The sequence below is a fragment of the Artemia sp. Qi Xiang Cuo genome, chromosome 21 (assembly GCF_049724085.1).
Source record: "Artemia sp. Qi Xiang Cuo chromosome 21, ASM4972408v1, whole genome shotgun sequence".
In the NCBI taxonomy this organism is placed as follows: Eukaryota; Metazoa; Arthropoda; class Branchiopoda; order Anostraca; family Artemiidae; genus Artemia; species Artemia sp. Qi Xiang Cuo.
In genome coordinates, this window is record NC_142814.1 from 47,131,256 (window position 1) to 47,149,871 (window position 18,616).

General features: G+C 35.3%; 1 protein-coding gene across 1 annotated transcript in view; it reads right to left on the reverse strand.

The window, feature by feature from the left end:
* The window catches only part of LOC148939639 (gamma-aminobutyric acid receptor subunit pi-like), a 42,602-nt gene that overhangs the window by 12,985 nt on the left and 11,001 nt on the right, over positions 1–18,616 (reverse strand). The window contains exons 3-6 of the mRNA XM_089106972.1: positions 10,264–10,346; positions 8,622–8,756; positions 5,628–5,783; positions 869–1,034 (exon numbers count right to left, since the gene is read on the reverse strand). Coding sequence (XP_088963098.1) covers positions 869–1,034; positions 5,628–5,783; positions 8,622–8,756; positions 10,264–10,346 — 540 coding nt within the window. The remainder of the gene's footprint in view (positions 1–868; positions 1,035–5,627; positions 5,784–8,621; positions 8,757–10,263; positions 10,347–18,616) is intronic.

The following is an 18,616-nucleotide window of genomic DNA, read 5'->3' on the forward strand; positions in this document are numbered from 1 at the left end:
CGAGTAAAGTCAGTTGGGCATATGGGATGCTTATATCTGTGAAAACATGTTCTTACATTCGCACAAAATTGTATGCTTTTCTTGCTATGCCTCATATTTTTGACCTTTCTCCTTTTTAGCCTCTGCTATTGGATAAAAATAAATGCACTTGTCTTGTTTTTATAGTGTTTTAAAGTTCCTGTTGTTTGTCCCTTTAGAAAAGTAATTCCATCATAAGTGTAAAATAGGGTATCCCTGGTCTCTACATGGCTATACAAAAAAGAAATTAGATATTTGGGCAAAATTTGGTTAAGGAAACGCCTTCCGATATTTAAGTTTATTATTGTTTATCTTTGGTATTTTTCTTGTGTTTTTTTTTCTTTTTTTTCATTCCTCAACTTGTGATTTTTAATCTTTAAAGTGGGTAATGAAACACAATAAGGTTTAATTTCTGAAAAATAGCAAGAACAAGCCCGAGTGGGCTGAATCCGCCCATTGAAAAAAGGGGGAAGGGAGTTACTTATTTAACATGCTCACTATGTATGGGACGGTAGTTCTTCTATATATTTTAGCGGATAATTTTACCAGGGTAAGAATGGGAATGTCTCTTGAATCAGATTGAGAGAGGCAAGGTAGAAAGGGTGAAACTTGACGCATTTTCCCTAAATTTTTTGCCTCCTAGATTTGGAAACATACCATTTTAAAAGGATTTTCATTGGAAACAAAAATTCATCAAAAATTGCCTCCCTAGATTTTGAAAAATATTTGTTTTGTAAGTTTATTTTTTTTTAATGAAAAAATAAATTATTTTCCCCTCCCCTAAATCTTTGTGAATTGGTGCTCAAATATGAATGGACAAAAAAATAAGCATGCGATAGAGTATACTCACCTTCTTCTGTAAATGCTCCATACGATCCCAAGCTCAGCTAACATTAAAAACATAAAGATAAAACAAATGAATGAGTACACATCCACAGATTTGACTCCACCTCCTTTTGGCATAGCAATTGATAAATATCGACTGATCATAATGAAATGGTAGAAAGGACTTGAACCTAAAAAAAAAAAAAAATTGCAAATTGGGTCAATGGAGCTATGACCGAAACTATATATTTGTTGGAGAGAAAACAAACATTAAAAAAAGTTTCGATTCTACTAAATTTGAACAACCATTGCAAATTATACCAAGGTAGGGTAGTGAAAATAAAAGCTTATTAATATGATTGGCTAAGTGAAAACTTATACAGCTATGTGCAAGGCCGCACCCAGGATTTTTTTTTTCGGAGGGGTTTCACTCAAAGATTTTTTTTTCGGGGGGGGGGGAGGTATTTACACAAAGAAAACTAAAAAACACATACACAATTTGTTTATATCCATTTTTCTTACGTTTTACGAGTAAAAAAACATTTCGGGAGGGGTTCAAACCCCTCTACCCCCCCCCCCCCGAGGGGGGCGGCCTTGGCTATGTACACATGAGACAAGACATTTTAAGAAGTATCAGGCTTCCCTTAGAAAATGCTGTTGCCTTTGGAAATCATGATATTGATATTTTTTTAATATTAATCGACAAAATGCACAGTAAAACTTAACGAATTAGTTTTGCTTACTTATTTGGCCTTTCAAAGTGGCAACACTGACGAAAATATAATGCTCCCCTGAAATTTTTATTTCTGAAGCAACCGAACGACAGAAAATCGTGACGTATCGTCATGAATAGAACTAAGGTTCTTGTCCATTATTCAGAACACATCCAAATTGAATCAATTTACAGTTACACGGGTTAAAACAGCTGAGGCGCACTGGGAGATAGATAGGATATATGTGATTTTGGCAACATATTTGCACATTAGAAGGGGAAAGTGGGGGTTAAATATAGCGGAGCTGCATGCAAAATGTAACCTAACCTAACCAAAATACCATATTAAATAATTAATTAAAATATACCTATAACATAGTTTTTTTTACTGAGCCTAAGCTAATCGTCTCCAAATACAGAAACCTAAACCGGTTTCTGTCAGATCTTGCCGATAAAAATTCCTGGGTGTGTTTTGAATAATGGACAAGCAACAGACTTAGTATGAGCTCGGAACATAAAACACTTTATTTAATGTCCTTGGTTCTTTATCGTTCGTCAAAAACTCTAAGAACTTGACTCATTTCCTGTTCAAAGGACTGACCTAAACACATACCTTGAGGATAAGTGGAGCTTAAGTCACTAATTAAGTGATTAATGACATTTTAAAAAAGATTGTTTGAATATTAAGACTTTCAAGAGGGATCAAAAACCGTTCCACTATTTTTCTGAATCAATAACAGTAGCAATTTAGGTTTGGCAATCCTTATAGTTTAACTAGGAGCATAGCATGTCGGACACTAGGCTGTCTTTCCATTTTAGACTTATTTCATCATGAAGAAATTTTATCTGGGAATAATTATGCATGAATAAATTGAAAAAAACAGTTTTGCTTTACCTACCCCCAAGATAAAATCCAATACGCTTTGCTGGACATACCTAATAAATAGACGAAAGGAATATAAAAACAAAGCTATTAACGGAACTAAAAGCAATAAAACTATTACTACTACTACTAAAAACTCACCGCAACACCAAGCCGCCTGAGGCCAACACAGCTACGCACGATCCTCCTCCACCCCAATCTTTTCAAAGCCTCCCTTTTTACACCCGCCCACGAAGTTCCCATTTCCGCTAAATCTTTCTTTATGACGTCCTCCCACCCCTGACGGGGACGACCTGCTTTCCGTTTAGCCCTAGACGGTTGGCTGAAAAGAACAATCTTGGGCAATCTGTTATCCTTCATCCGCACAACGTGCCCTAGCCACCTCAACCTTTCTTTCATTATAGCCCTAGAGAGCGGTATTGAACCATATTTTTCGTATAGCCTATTGTTTGAAATACGGTCAGTCAGCCGGGTACCCAGAACAATCCGTAAGCAATTTCCCTGGAAAACATCAAGCAAATCTTCATCCGTTTTTCAGAGCGCCCATGCTTCAGAGCCATATAAAAGAATAAAAAAAGCAATAAAAAGAATAAATAAAACTGATAAAGCAACAAAGCAAAAAGAAATATGAGAATAAAAGCAATAAACGTATTCATTGTTTTTGAGACTAAAAGTTATAAGAAATTTAAAAATCCCTTATCTTTATGAAATAGTCCCGTCGACACTAGGTGTTTGAGTGAAAACAAAGTTGGATTTAGATAAAATTCAATTTGATGTAAGAAAAATCATTTACTATTACGGTAAACAAGATCACGTGATCAGAATCCCTCCCATTTCCATTAGCCCAAAGACAGATCTGAATACCGTTACCATATTCGTCACCGGATGAGAAGAGAAAAATTTTCAGTACAGCAACAGAGGCCAAATGGAACTCCCCACCAAATGGGGAATTACAAATTAGAGTTGAATCACAAATAGGATTAGCTGGAATAAGCTGTAAAACAATGAAAATTATCTAAATAAACATGAGTCTAATACGAAAAAAAAACAACAGTAAAGCAATGCTCGTTGATTTCCAAGAATGAACAAGTTCGTGTTCTTGCAGATAATATTAGTATTCCAGGATTTGCCAATAAAAATATCTGTTCTTCAAACAGTTGATCAATAATTTGTTAATCTGAAAGGACAAGGAATACTTTTTGTGTACCAAATGAGTGTGTAATAAAATACATGTCAAGAATTTCACTAGTTCGTACTTTTCATTTCACCAGTAGCCCACATACTTTTTTAGCAACAAGTTCAATTTGCCATAGTCTTGGAAATGTGAATCAGTGGGTAGGTTAAGGCATGTAAACTGACTGATGGCTATGAATTATGTGTTGACTGAAAAGTTGATATTATACTGAAAGTTATTCATGTCTGTTTCATGAAATTGAAATAACAGAAATAACTAAGAAACTTGCCAAAATTTTTGCTAAAATTATTTTTTTCTAATTTTTCAGTGCACCACGATGGCTTAATTTGAAGAAAAATTTTTTGGTGACATTAACTTGAAATGAAAAGGACAGTTGTCGACCAATATTTCAGTGAAATAGTTACAACGGAAAATATTTTTGCCGTTATCAAAGACTTTTTCCAAATATTTTAACATTCTCTCAATTGAATTATAATTTATTTTCCTCTTGAATTATTGATTTGTATTGGTCTCTAGCAAAGTTGGTATCAAATCTATTGTAGGCCTCAAATTTGGTCCAGGATAAACAATTTTCTTAGAACAAGTTAACTACAAAATCTCGCTTTTGTGGTAGAAAAAGGCAGAAATTGGAAGAATATTGCCAGAGAAGGTCATGATGTTAATGCTCATAGAATTCTGATTGGCATTAGTTTGTAGTTAAGCTTCAATACTGAATTGTAGTTGTAGTTAAGATTGCACAATTTTTTAGAGTAGTTCTTTCCTTAATTCAAGTTTCCTTATGGAAAATTGGTATCAAATATATTTTACTTCCGACTTTTTCCAGAAATATTAGCTTTATATCTTTTTAACAGTGCCCAGAAAGAGATTGCATAAACATATCAATAAATCAAAATCAAACAAAACTGAAATATAGTGCAGTCCATTGTATTTTGGAGGTAGTTTTCGTATAATCTCATGCAAATTCACGCAGCAATCCAAAGAACGAAAATGAAGAACAAGTTTTGCATACAATCTAATTTTGCCTGTAGATCTACTACTAAAATTTGTATTTCACCATAGGCTACTCTAGTACTTTCTTGGTTATCATGAAGAAGCTAAGCTAGAACTTTTCCAAATAAAAAACGTCGTCCATTATTAGATCCTTTACGTTTTCTAAATGGACATAATTTTCTAACAAAATTTTTCAGGAATTACCAGTTATTAAGCGAAAAATATTTGAAAAATAATTTAATAATTAGCCAGGGCATCGGAGGAGCACATTGATGTCGAAGTGCGAATTGTAGTCAATGCTACTGCATACTACTGCTACACAGTACATTTATTTCAAAATGTACCGTAGCTAAGTTAATTTTGACAATTGTCTAAAGTAATTGGTGTACTTATTTACTATAGCAACCCCACCCAAGAAGTGAAGTTAGGTGAATCCTAATGAAATATACCGAAATATGATACTAGTTGCATAGAAAATATATACACTTCACTGAGGTAGTTATTCAAATCGATTACTGTTTTTTTAGAAATACCTAGCTCTTGCTCACAACATGCCATAGACGTCCATTCGTAAACTCAACAATAATTGGAATGAACTGCAGTAACAAATTGTATTTTACTGTCAACAAACCACGTATTGATACGCAAACCTACTTTTTTCAAACATGGCCTAGTTGTACACTTCCAGAAAGGATCCTTCTCGAAAGAGCATAAAGTCATGCTGTGTCTATTGACGCAATGTTTTGTTTCGGGCCCCACCCCCTTACCATGGAAAAGTCTAAATGCCTCTTCTTCAATCCTGGGGAAATCCCAAATCTTTATTTGAATATTTATGGCTGCAGTATTGCACTAAGACATTTCCACTATCACCATACCAAATATTGGAGTGGGCCCAATAACACACAAGTACCAAAGCTGGAATTTAAATAAAGTTAATTCCAAAATATAATGTGAAAAGATAGTTATGAAAGGTAAAATAGAGACATAACGCCTTATAAACTTACATAAAATAGTCCGAGCAGCAAGTTGGCTTGGAATGATCCAAAAAGAGATGCATTGAGTTAAAACAGCGAGGGTGCCTGGCACATAGTAATCTACAACGTAAAATTCAATTCTTCTATCCAGTGTAAACTCAGTTACCAGATCACTAAAGTATTTTCCTGTAATTAAAAATAACAATTCATAATGCTTTAATTTAGCACCATCATGTTAAAGAATTCCTATCTGCCACCTTTGACCTTGCTGAAATCACTGGTTACATCCCCAGGAAGGGTAAGGTCTTCTGGGTGAACATTACCAATGTTAATTAATTCTTATCTACCACCTATTTCCTTGCTGAATAACTGGTTACATGCCCAGGAAGGGTACAGTCTTCTGGGCGAACATTTTCAACAATGTAATAAGGTTTTCCTAAGTGTTGTGCTTAATTCAGAACTATTTGTGTTTTTTATCGGTTCACAGAATACCCTCCAGAGGTTCGGAGAACTCGTAAAATAGGTAAATTATAAAAATACTTCGTAGAAAGTTTTGGAAAATTGTGAAAATATTAAGAATTTTCATTTTAATGCACCTGACTTGGTCTTTTGAACAATGCAAACATTCAGGCCAATGACCTAAATAGTGCTTTTATAGAATCTCTTTTTGTCCGAAATTTTTGCCAACGTTGTGGCTTTATCCATGCTTGATAACACCAAACTAGTGGCGGCAGAATCTAGGAGTAAGGTACACTCAAAAGGATTTAAGTTTAATGCAATCTTCAGTCAGTCAATAATAAATTTAAAAAAAATAGAGTTGTAATTTTCTAAAATTAAATTTACAAAACAGTACAAGAGAAATTCTAAAAAAAACGCTATTTTTCGAAAGAAAAAACGATATGAGGCCCTAAACCGAGCGGAAATAATAATATATAAGTAATTTGAACTAAAACTAACTAAAATTGCTACGAATTAAGAGTTAAACTACAGACAAACAGAAATTAAAGTAAATAATCAATTCAAATTAGAATGGGTAAGAATTAGAAGAAATGTAAGTGGGGCTACCATTCAAACCATCTAAAGCAGATAGTGTCATTTTCATTTTATTGATAAAAATGGACATTTAACCGCTATGGCTCCTCAAACCATCAGATTGTGATTTATTTTCAAAAAAAAAATACTCTCAATATTAATTTATTTCACGGTAGGCTGTAGGACGGGGGAGTTTAAACAAAAATAGCAAACCCTTAGCAGTAATTTTTGAAGCAATCTTTAACCATGGTAAGCTTTGAGAGGTTGAACTAAAAACTGATTACCAAAATTACTAAACTCTGAAGTTATTTTGGCTTGTCCTCAGAATAAACTAGTCTCTAATGAAGTTTTACTAAATAGCACACAAGAGAGAGAATATAACTGGAACTCTTCCAATTAATCAGTTTACTACTACTACTACTAACAACTCATCGCAGCACCAAGTCGCCTGAGGCCAACACAGCTACGCACGCTCCTCCTCCACCCCAATCTATTCAAAGCCTCCCTTTTTACACCCGCTCACGAAGTTCCAATTTACTTTAAATCTTCCTTTATGACGTCCTCCCACCCCAGACGGGGACGACCTGCTTTCCGTTTAGCCCTAGATGGTTGGCCGAAAAGAACAATCTTCGGCAATCTGTCATCCTTCATCCGCACAACATGCCCCAACCACCTCAACCTTTCTTTCATTATAGACCTAGAAAGCGGTATTGAGCCACATTTTTTGCATAGCCTATTGTTTGAAATACGGTCAGTCAGCCGGGTACCCACAACAATCCTTAAGCAATTTCTCTGGAAAACATCTAGCAAATCTTCATCCTCTTTTTGGAGCGTCCATGCTTCAGAGCCATATTTGACCACTGCCATCACTGTAGCTTCTAAGATTCTAATCTTGGTTTGCAGACTTATCTTCCTATTCTTCCAGACTTTTTTTAACTGTGAAAAAACACCCTGAGCCTTGGCTATTCTATTTTTAACATCTGCACTGCTCCCACCATCTTTACTAATAATACTACCAAGGTAAGTGAAGCTGCCCATCTGATCAATCTTTTCATTGCCCAACGTCACCTTTTCATCTTCACTTATTCCTAGCCTTAGTGACTTAGTCTTCCTAACATTAATTTTCAAACCAATACTAGCACCCTGAACTCGCAAAACCTCTAAAACTTCATTCATTTTGCTCACACTTTCATCTAGGATGCTTAAATCATCAGCATAATCCAAGTCCAGGAGACTTTTTCCTCCCCATTTGATTCCGTAGTCTCCCATTGCCTTTCCTGTGCTCCTTAAAACAAAGTCCATCAAAATAATCCATATAAAGGGGGATAGAACACAACCCTGCTTAACTCCTGATTTAATACAAAACCAGCTGCTAACCTCATTTCCTACCTTAACCGCAGCAGTGTTATTCTCGTACATAACACTAATCACTTTAATGTATTTGTCTGGTTTACCATACAAGGATAAGACCTTTACCAAGGCTCCTCTATCAACAGAATCGAACGCTTGCCCATAATCTATAAAACTAAGGACCAAAGGTGTTTGAAAACTTAGGCACTTCTCAATTATTAACCTAAGAGTGAAAATTTTGTCAACACATCCTCTACCTTTTCTAAAACCGCACTGCTCTTCTCTTAAAACTTTGTCTACGGCATCTCTCAGTCTAAAAAGTATCATATTACTAAGCAATTTGCTACCTACAGAGACCAGACTAATGCCTCGATAATTACCACTCTCACTTTTATCACCTTTCTTATAAAGTGGCTTAATTAAGGTTTTCCTAAAATCAGTTTGAATTTATAATAACATTGAATATTTTAATAGGTTGTGGGTGGCCCAAACCGAATTTAAACAGGGTAAAAATAACAGAAGGCGATGCGTTGAGTTTATTTCAAATTGCTCTAAGTTTATAGAAATATCAATAAAAAAAAAACGGCAATTTTTGTCGCAGATCTATTTGAAGGTAGAAAGAAAATCTGTTGATTGACTTACCGTTAGGCCTTTGGAAGCTTGTGGTGTAGCTCTTTACATTCTTAAGCTTCCATTCTGGTAAGAAGGACTCTCCAATTATTTCTGTCCCGTTTTCGTTTTTCCATTCTAAAACCAGGTCTTCAGTATCCAAAGACCCTAAAAACAGAACGTATATCAACAATATTCTTTCCTTACCAAGATAGGAAAAGAAAAAAAACATGACAATAAAAATAAAAACATGACTACTAGTTCAGTTCCAAGAAAGAACTCTCCACTCCCTCCAAGGCCGCACCCAGGATTTTTTTGGAGTGGGTTTTACTCGAAGATTTTTTTTTTTTGGGGGGGGAGATCTATACGAAAAAAACTTCAAAAAACGTATACAAAAATTTGTTTATGTTCATTTTCGTTACGTTTTTACAAGTCAAAAAACATTTTGGGATCGGTTCAAACCCCTCTGACGCCCCTTTTGGTACGGCCTTGCTCCCTTCCTCCACAAATCTTGATTATTTCACTATTTATGCTATAAATTGTTATTTTCTAACTATTTAAGAACTGGGCAATCTAATAAAATCCATCTAATCTGATTTTTTTTCTTAAAATTTTAATGTATACTTGAAAAAAAAATGAATGGCACATTTTGGGCAAAATTCAAACTTCTAATTATCTAAAGAAACGAAAAGAATGAATCAAACTAGATTGGACTAATTAACTAAACGTATTTCATTTTAAGGGAGAAATGAAAAGTATTTTACCAAAATGTTTCTACAAAACTTTTGAATTATCGAATCAGAGGGTTTTTAAGACATTAATCATTATCATTTTGACACTAGCCTCATGGACTATAAATTGTGAAACACACCCCTACGCAAATACAGCTTAAAAAAAGTGTTCTTTGTTGGTCCCTACCACTTCAACTAATTCACATTACTATTCAGAAGGTAACGCTAATTGTTATTCTAAAGGTTTTTTGATTGTGCAACACTATACAACCAATTCCTTGTAGTTCAACAAGTATTTTACAGAGTTTTCTAACCCTTAAAGTGTCTGAAGCTAAGATTTTAAGAGGCTTACCAGACCCAAGCTGCTGTGCGCCTGACTTCGCATATGTGTAGCCTATGCAGTTAGCATTAAGCAACGGTTTCTGTAAATAGCACGGATTTCTTGTTTAATATCCATCTACCGAATTCTTTTGGTTGTTTAAATATAATTCATCATTCGAACTTATTCGTAGGGTTGATATCATTTTGTGCACCATAGCTTTTGCAGATCATAGTTGTTTATTGGTGAAATGCTTTATGATAAATTTGGGACTAAACCTTGATAAGTTTCAGAGTATAGCCCCTCAAAGTCACATTTTCCAATATTATTTATAGGTTTTATTATTTCATTCATTATTAATTATGTTTATTATTATTCATAATAATTAATGTTTAGTATTTAAATAATATAATTAATGTTTAAATTAAATTAGCAATATTAAATGATAATTAAGTTTTAGCATTATAATATCAAAGTCTTTCTAAAACTCATAAGATTTATTTTTAATAGTTAAAATTATTTAAATAGTCTATATTATTTACAGCATAGTATTTGTTAAATAAATAGTGCATATTATACACGCATTATCTAAAAGATTTATTAAAAAAGTAAAAGAGGCACTTACAGCTTTCAAAAGCAAGTCTGCAATACTGTGTGTCAAAAGGATACTTCCACATGTCTTGGCCGCAGTACACATTTGAACGAACCCTAAAATACAAAATTTAGGCTTAAAGCTTAATAAGGAGCTGGTTACCACCATCTATTATGTTTTTTTACAGAAAGCGTTATCTTTACAAGCATCAGGGTCTGAATAGTGGTCTGAAGTGGTCTTAAACTTTTCTTACTTTAGTTTAACATGACTAGAAACGATGGCACTTATTTCTTAAAACACTTCCTAAGAAAGCTAAAAAGTTCAAAATGCCCTGTATTTTATAAAATGGGTTATCTATAGAAACAGGTATTCTTGATAGAGAATCCCCTTCCCTCATTGACCGTGTAAAATGATTTTTGTGGTGTGCTCCTTGTTGAATAATTGATGCTAGTTAGCGTTTTCCTTTTTGAAAAATACTATACGTAACACATTATTTAGTTATTTAAATAACTTTTGATTTGTTTCCTCCATTATGAATAGCTTCCAGTGTTGCCGCTTATCAAGCTTTAAGGTGCGTTCCTGAACCTCAAAAGCAGGATATTTAATTTCGGGGCCTAGGAGCATCAAAAGAGTGATGTTCATAGCATAATAATCGTCGTTCCTCAGAAAATTTGTAGGATAAGCATCAATAGCTGTAGTATAACCCCAAAGAATGTGCTGGTGAGGGTGAACTGGGTATAAAATACTGGAGCTGTTCCGGTACTTCAAGATGGATTGGCGTCTCTGCTCTGCAATAAAATAATTTCTCTGCCCCCATCGCTGACAAGGAGACCCCGCTTGCGTGGCCTTATGGTGGCATCAGGCAAACCTTTCACAAGTTTGCCTAGGGGTATGGTGTCCCTCAGAGATATTATAGCCTAGTAAACAACACAACTTTGAACTGGAATCTAATTAATGGATAACTTGTTTTGGTGGCCTTTTTGGGGTGAATAGTCTCTTCCTAGCTAAGCTATCTATTATGGGCTGCCTCCCATTGTAGTATAGTACATGCGAGAACAAAAATACAATGATTCAGAGGTAATAGGCTTGAGATTGCTTGAGTAGGGCGTCAATTTTGTTGATAAAATAGCTTGGCCGAAGGAGGAAAACTATGTAGTGAGCAAAATAAGCCCAAGATTGAACAGAACCTCCATTCCATTAGAGGTCCAAGGACTTCTTGCTATCTAATTCTAAGCTGTTTACGCGTTTTGTGTAGATTTAATGTATTAGTATCTGACCTGCACTTGTGGAATCAATTGCTTTTCACAAGGATCATAACAATTATAATATTTTAAACAATATAAAAATTGTGGCTTGGAGCTTTACAACGTTATAAAATAACAATCGTGTTGATATTTTAACTGATGAATTCAGAGCTTTGGAAGCATGAAACTATTGATATTCAATTTATTTGCTCAGGGAGGAAGCATGAGTGGTATAGGCATGAAGCAGGGCTCATGATAAATACCGAAGCATTTAAATATTGTCTAGCTTAGGAAAGTATTAATAAAACCGAACTCAGTATTTAGGCATAATTTAGTCAATACGTAAACAGGGTGCTCAAATGACGGTAAGCCAGTCAACCGTATTGATATTGATATTGTTATTGTAAAATGAAGATTAGAAAGATTGATACAAAATGCCAAATGAACAGTCGTGTAAATGAACCCCAGTGCAACTGAACCCAATTTAACTGAATTCTCGTGCAACAGCCCTTATGTAACTAAATCCCTTTGTAACTGAATCATTATGCAGCTAAACCCTCTCTCAACTGATCCTATTGCTGCAACCGTGACCTTCAAGTGTGTGTAGGCCCCAGGTATGAAAATTATAATTAATTTTCAAATATTTAAGACGAAAGAATCAATTAATGTCTTTTAGAAGGAGGAGAAATAGTTTTACATCAAGGTGGCATGAAAAAGAACTTACAAATAAAGACCATTCCATTAAAATCACCTTTTGTCACTTCTGACAGAACAGGCTGAAATATATTTTCGAGTTATATTGTTGATTTTAGGAGGATTGAGCTGAATCCGGTTGAATTGAATGGGGTTTGAGTCAGGCAGGATCGGACTAAACGGGATTGAGTTGAATAAAGATTGAGTTTAATGAGGGTTGTATTGCACAGAAGTTGAGGTGAAGGGGGGTTGAGCTTCACGAGGTTTTAATTACATGAAACTATAGTGAGGATTGAATTGCACGGATATTGAGTTGAATGAGGATTGAGTTTTATTAGAGCTCAGTTGAAAGGAAGTTCAGTTAAACAGAGGTTGATTTGAACGAGGGTTTAGTTATAAAAAGGAGTTCAGTCGCGCGAGGGTTCAGTTTTACGGGGTTCAGTTAAACTAGGGTTCTTTTAAACGGAGGTTGAGTTTCATGAGGGATCAGTTGAATCAGATTGAGTTGCACGGAGTTCAGTTACACGGGGGCTCGGTTACTCTAAGATTTAGTTACATAAGGGTTCAGTCACAATGGATGTTTGGTTGTAACTGAACCCCGCGCAAGTGAACCCTCATACATCTGACCCTAAATACAACTAAACTGGCGTATAAATGACCCCCTCCCCGTAACTCTACCTTAGTTTAGCAGAGCCCATGGATAACTGAATCCAATTTAACTGAACCCTCATGCAATTGAACCTCTGTGCAATTTAACCCCATTTCACTGAATCCTTGTGAAACTAAACCCCTGTTTAACTGAACTCCTGGGCAGCTGAACCCCCATGCAGATGAACCGTCGTTTACCTAAACTCTTATGCAACTGGAAAACAAATTTAACTGAGCTCTCGTGCATATGAGCCCCCGTGAAACCCAGCCCACACAAATAGTTTCTATCATTGACGAATCAGCTTTGTATTTCAATGATTTTTTTCACTTGGTAGTTTTTCCGAACCCTTTTTTCCACTTGAAAGATTACTGAGTAGGGGAGTAGTTAAAAGGAGGGTTTTAAAAACCAGATTAAGGGTGTTTTTATCTTGTCTATTCCAGAAGTGAACCTTTTATGGTTTCAAGCCTTTATACTCCAAAAAAGACAATTTGGTATCCTAAGGTATTTTGTGATTGTGTTGTCATGTAGAAATTACGAAAGATACGTAACTATGATATGAGCTTCCAAATGAAACTAAACAGCTTTATATGATGTTTAATTGTCATATTGAAGCTGGAGAATTGAAACAGAAAAAGGGAGACTTATCTGCGTTTTTTTTTAATGACCGTAAAAAAGGTTTCTACAATACACTTTTACTATTAAGATGAGATTAAATAGTGGCTATCATTCCTGAATCAGCATTAATGACAAGTATTTCTTATGAGATAGTGCTTTTTTTAACATGTTTTTTAAGATTTTGGCCACTATGGGTCGCAATGTAGCTATTGCTGCAACCATGACCTTCAAGGTTTTTCGAACCCTGGGTAAGAAAAGTTTCGGTAATTCACAAATATTTAGAATAGAAGGATACATTATTAATTTTTGGAGGAGGGGGGTGGTTTCACATCGATGGGGCATACAAAAATAACAAAAAACGTAAAAGTATTAACCAACATATAAAGACAATATTATAAAGAAGAAACGATCAAAATCGAGTTTTTTAAGGCCAAGTAAAAATACTGAAAAAAACGAAAATGAATATATCAAGAGGACAACCGCCTCTCTTCTTCAGCGCGAACCAAAAAAAAATATATCTAAGGAAAATGTCAAAGAAGACAAAAAAAGCAAACGCAGAAAGTCAACGTGAAAAAACAAACTAATAAAACCAATAAAAAAACAAAGTTAAGAGATGAATAAAATTCAATAAAAGCAAAAATTGGAAGAATTAAAACCAAATACCCAACAACCATAAAACGAGTCATTCACCAATATCTGCGATTTGCATAAAATCCAAAAATTTGAAGGGCCATCGAAGGATACTAGCAAGCAACTGACAAATAAAAGAAAAATCATTCACACAAACAAATGAACCAGCAATTAAATAAGTTGGAGAACTAAGTAATTTGATTTCGTATTTTAATAATTACATTTCTTGCTGATACCCTTAGAGACCAAAGTGGTTGACAACACGTTTGATTATTTGAATACGAAGGTGGTTCAAGATTTATTTCAGGGATTACTCTGTTCAAAGCTAGACCTAAATGTTGGTATTTAATGATCTCAACAGCCTCTCTGTAGTGCTGAACAATACCTTTGTCGTGTGAAATTAAGCTAGCCTGGCTAAACAAAACAGTATAGTCTGGGTGGTCATAAACGTATTCCACAAAGGCAGATTCAAAATTTTCTTTTTTTTGCACTTTTTAAGAGTATTATCAATTGAAGTAGAGTGCTGAGTTAATCTATCCGTAAGCCGTTGATCAGTATTTCCGATGTACCAAAGGCCACAACAGAATGGAATTCTGTAAACACCGGAGATTTCACCGTTCGGGATAGTGTCTTTACCTTGACAAGTTTGAGAGCTGATGGTTTTACTGGTTCAAAAATAAGACAAATTTTATTTTTCCTTAGATCTTTGGAAATGTGGTCTGAAAGCCTGTCACTATTTGATAGCTTTTTAATATGTTTTTCAATAACAGAATTTATTAAACTAATTGGATAACCATTCCCAAACGAAACATCTCTAAGGTGGTCGAGCTCTGAATCCAGGAAACGTGGCGAGGAAACCTGCAACGCTCTATCAACTAGGGAAGTGACCACTCATCTTTTCACAGCGGGAGAATGATTAGAGGAACAATTTAAGTAACTGTCATCATGTTTAGGTTTCTAGACCTCAAACTGAAAAGATAAGTCATTACGGTGTAGCAGGACATCCAAGAAAGGAAGACGCCTGCCTACCTCTGATTCTTCATTAAATTTGAGCTTTGGATACAAGAAGTTAAGCAACTAAAGGAAATGCCCAGGAGATTCTTCCCCATGCTCCCACGAATAAAAAATATCATCTTTAAAAAGAACCCAAAGTTCAGGTTTACGAAGACTGCAAAATAGCCCTTTCTTCAAGGTTTTCCATGAAGATATCAGCTTCTATTTGGTGAAAGAGGGGGGGGGGAGGGAGTGCCCATTGGGAGCCCATATTTCTGTGCAAAGAAAATGCCCCTATAATGGAAATTGCTAAAAAAAAAAACTTTTTCCACAAAATAAGTTTTTCGAAGAAAAGTAAAGAACTCCAGTAAACAAAAAATGAGCAAAAATAAAATAAAAAAATTTACCAAGCGTGAAACTACCACAAATCAGCATCGATAAATAAATGAAACCCAAAACGAACAGAGATTACAATAAATAAACGAGTCAAACTTGAAACGAGCAGAAATTAACATAAATTGGGCTCAAAACCCCTAAGCCTTCCCAAGGCCAAAACATAATTTGCACTTTACTAAAAAAAATATAAATATTTTTACTTTTATGACTTTAATAAATCAAATAATATTAACATTTTGATTACTAAATATCAGTATATGTGTATTAACTGACAATGCACATTCATTTGTGTTTTCTTTTAGTAAAGTGCAAATTATGTTCTGGTCTTGGGAAGGCATAGGGGCTTTGAGCCCAACTTATGTTAATTTCTGCTCGTTTTGAGTTTGACTTGGTTATTTATTGTAATTTCTGTTCGTTTTGGGTTTCATTTATTTATCGATGCTCATATGTGGTAGTTTCACGCTTGGTAAATTATTTGATTTTATTTTTGCTAATTTTTTGTTTACTGGAGTTCTTTACATTTGTTTGAAAAACTTATTTTGTGGAAAAAGTTCTTTTTAATTAATTTCGGTTTGTTTTATATTGACATAATCTTTCCAGGGAAAAAGAAAATAATACATTAAATCTTTTCGTTTTTTTAAGACTTTATAGTTTGGCCTGCTATTTGTATGCTGGAGAAAAATTTTCAGCAATTTTTAATAACATGCACCCTTTTAAAAATCTGGACACAAATAGTAGTGTTTAATTTAGTTTCATACCTCCTCTAGTTGACCTGAAATAGAAAACTTTATACCATTTGCCAAAAAAATGTGTTTACTTACTTTGATAGCTTGGATACACTTACGTTACTTTGATTTGGTTAAATTTTAAGAGCAGAAGTAGCCCCGAAAAATTGAACATAATACCCTCAGCCATTCTTGGGATTCTACCGAGATGCCTTATTGGGAATTAGCATTAACACAGTGCATTTTGATTTATCTTAAGGCAACATTTAGTTTTTAAATATAATGGACAAATGGGAGGGTGGGCGTGGGAGGAGGATTAGTTGCCCTCCAATCACTTTCGGCTATTAAAAAGGGCATCATCCCTTTCTATTTTCAATCGAATGACCCCTTTTCGAAATTCCCACGACAACTCCTTCGATACGAAGTGCCCTGGTCTAAACAACAACAACAACAAAAAAAATAAATAATAAATTATACCCACATCGATCTTTACCATAAAAATGTCCAGCCTTCTAGTCACTTTCGACTATTGAAAAGGGACTAGGCCTTTCGATTTCCAATCGAATGAGCCCTTTTCAGTTTCTACGACAACACTTTCTATAAACACCTTGTATGCCCCCAGGGGATAAATTACAACTCTTAACCCAAGGGCTTTTTTAGGGTGTTTGTCATCCTCTAAGACCTAATTTCCAGAACTTTCAACTACATGAAACAAAATGGCTATCTCAAAATTTTGATTGCAAGTGTTCGTGGAAATGGTGGGTGTGACAGGGGCGTTAGTCGCTCTCCCATCACCTTCAACTATTAAAAAAAACATTAGCCCTTTTAATTCCCAATCAAATGAGCCCTTTTGAAGTTTCTACGACACCGCTTTCAATAAAAACTTTATATGCACACAGGGCATAAATTAAAACCCTTTCCCTGAAGGCTGGGGGGGGGGGTATAACCCTTAAAAACCTAATTTCCAGAACTTTCTACTACGTTGAACAAAATGGCTGTCTCAAAATTTTGATTGAATGTGTTTGGAGGAATGGTGGGTGTGAGAGGGGGTTAGTTACCCTCCAATCACTTTTGACTATTAAAAAGGGCACTAGTCCTCATAATTTTCAATTGAATGAGCCCCTTTTCAAGTTTTTACGACAACTATATCTAAAAACCTTAAATGCCCCCAGGGCATAACTTACAACCTTTGCCCTGGGGGCTCTAGGGGGTTTGTCATCCTTAATTCCACAATTTTAAGAACTCTCTACTACGGTGAACAAAATGGCTATCTCTAAACTTTGATTAAGTGTTTTGGGGGAAATGGTGGGCGTGAGAGGGGGGTTAACTATTCTCAACTTACTTTCTACTATTAAAAAGGGCAATTTCAATTTCCAATCAAATGAGCCCTTTTTGAAATTTCTACAACAACTTTCTTTATAAACCTTATATGCCACCAGGGCATAGCTTACAAACCTTGCACTGAGGGCTCTGCGGGGGGTTATTATCCTTAAAGACCGAATTTCCAGAACTTTCAACTACGTTGAACAAAATGGATATCTAAAAAATTTGATTGGATGTGTTTAGGAAAATGGTGGGTGTGAGAGGGGGGCTAGTTGCCCTTCAATACTTTTTACTACTAAAAAGGGCACTAACTCTTTCAATTTCCAATTGAATGAGCCCTTTTTGAAATTTCTCTGTCATCGCTTTCTACAAAAACCTTATATGCCCCCAGGGCATAACTTAATACCCTTGCCCTGAGGGCTGTGGGGAAAGGGGCTGTCATCCTTAAAGACCTAATTTACAAAACTTTCAACTACGTTGAATAAAATGGCTATCGAAAAATTTTGATTGGCTGTGTTTGGGGTAAAGGTGGGCGCAAGAGCGGGGTTAGTTGCCCTCAAATCGCTTCCGACTATTAAAAAGGGCACTAGCCCTTAAAGTTCCGATCGAATGAGCCCTTTTTTAAGTTTCTACGACAAAGATTTCAATAAAACCTTATATGCCCCCGGGACATAACTTATAACCCTTGTCCTGAAGACTATGGGGGGAGTTGCCTGCTCAAAGGTATAATTTCCTGAACTTTAAAATGCGTAGAACAAAATGGCTATCTCAAAATTTTGATTGGATGTGTTTGGGGAAATGATGGGCGCTGAAGCGGTGTCAGTTACCTTCCAATCACTTTCGACTATTAAAAAGGGCATAGCCACTCTAATTTCCAATCGAATGAGCCCTTTTTGAAGTTTCTACTACAACGCTGTGGGTAGGGGGGGAGGGGTGTCCTGAGGGGGGGTGTCCTTGCCCTGAGGATTTTGGGGAATTGTCCTCCTCAAAAACATATTTTCTATGAGGAAATCAACTACGCTGAACAAAATGGCTATCTCGAAATTTTTATTTGATGTGTTTGAAGAAATGGTGGGCGTGGAAGGGGTGTTAGTTGTCTTCCAATTACTTTCGACTAT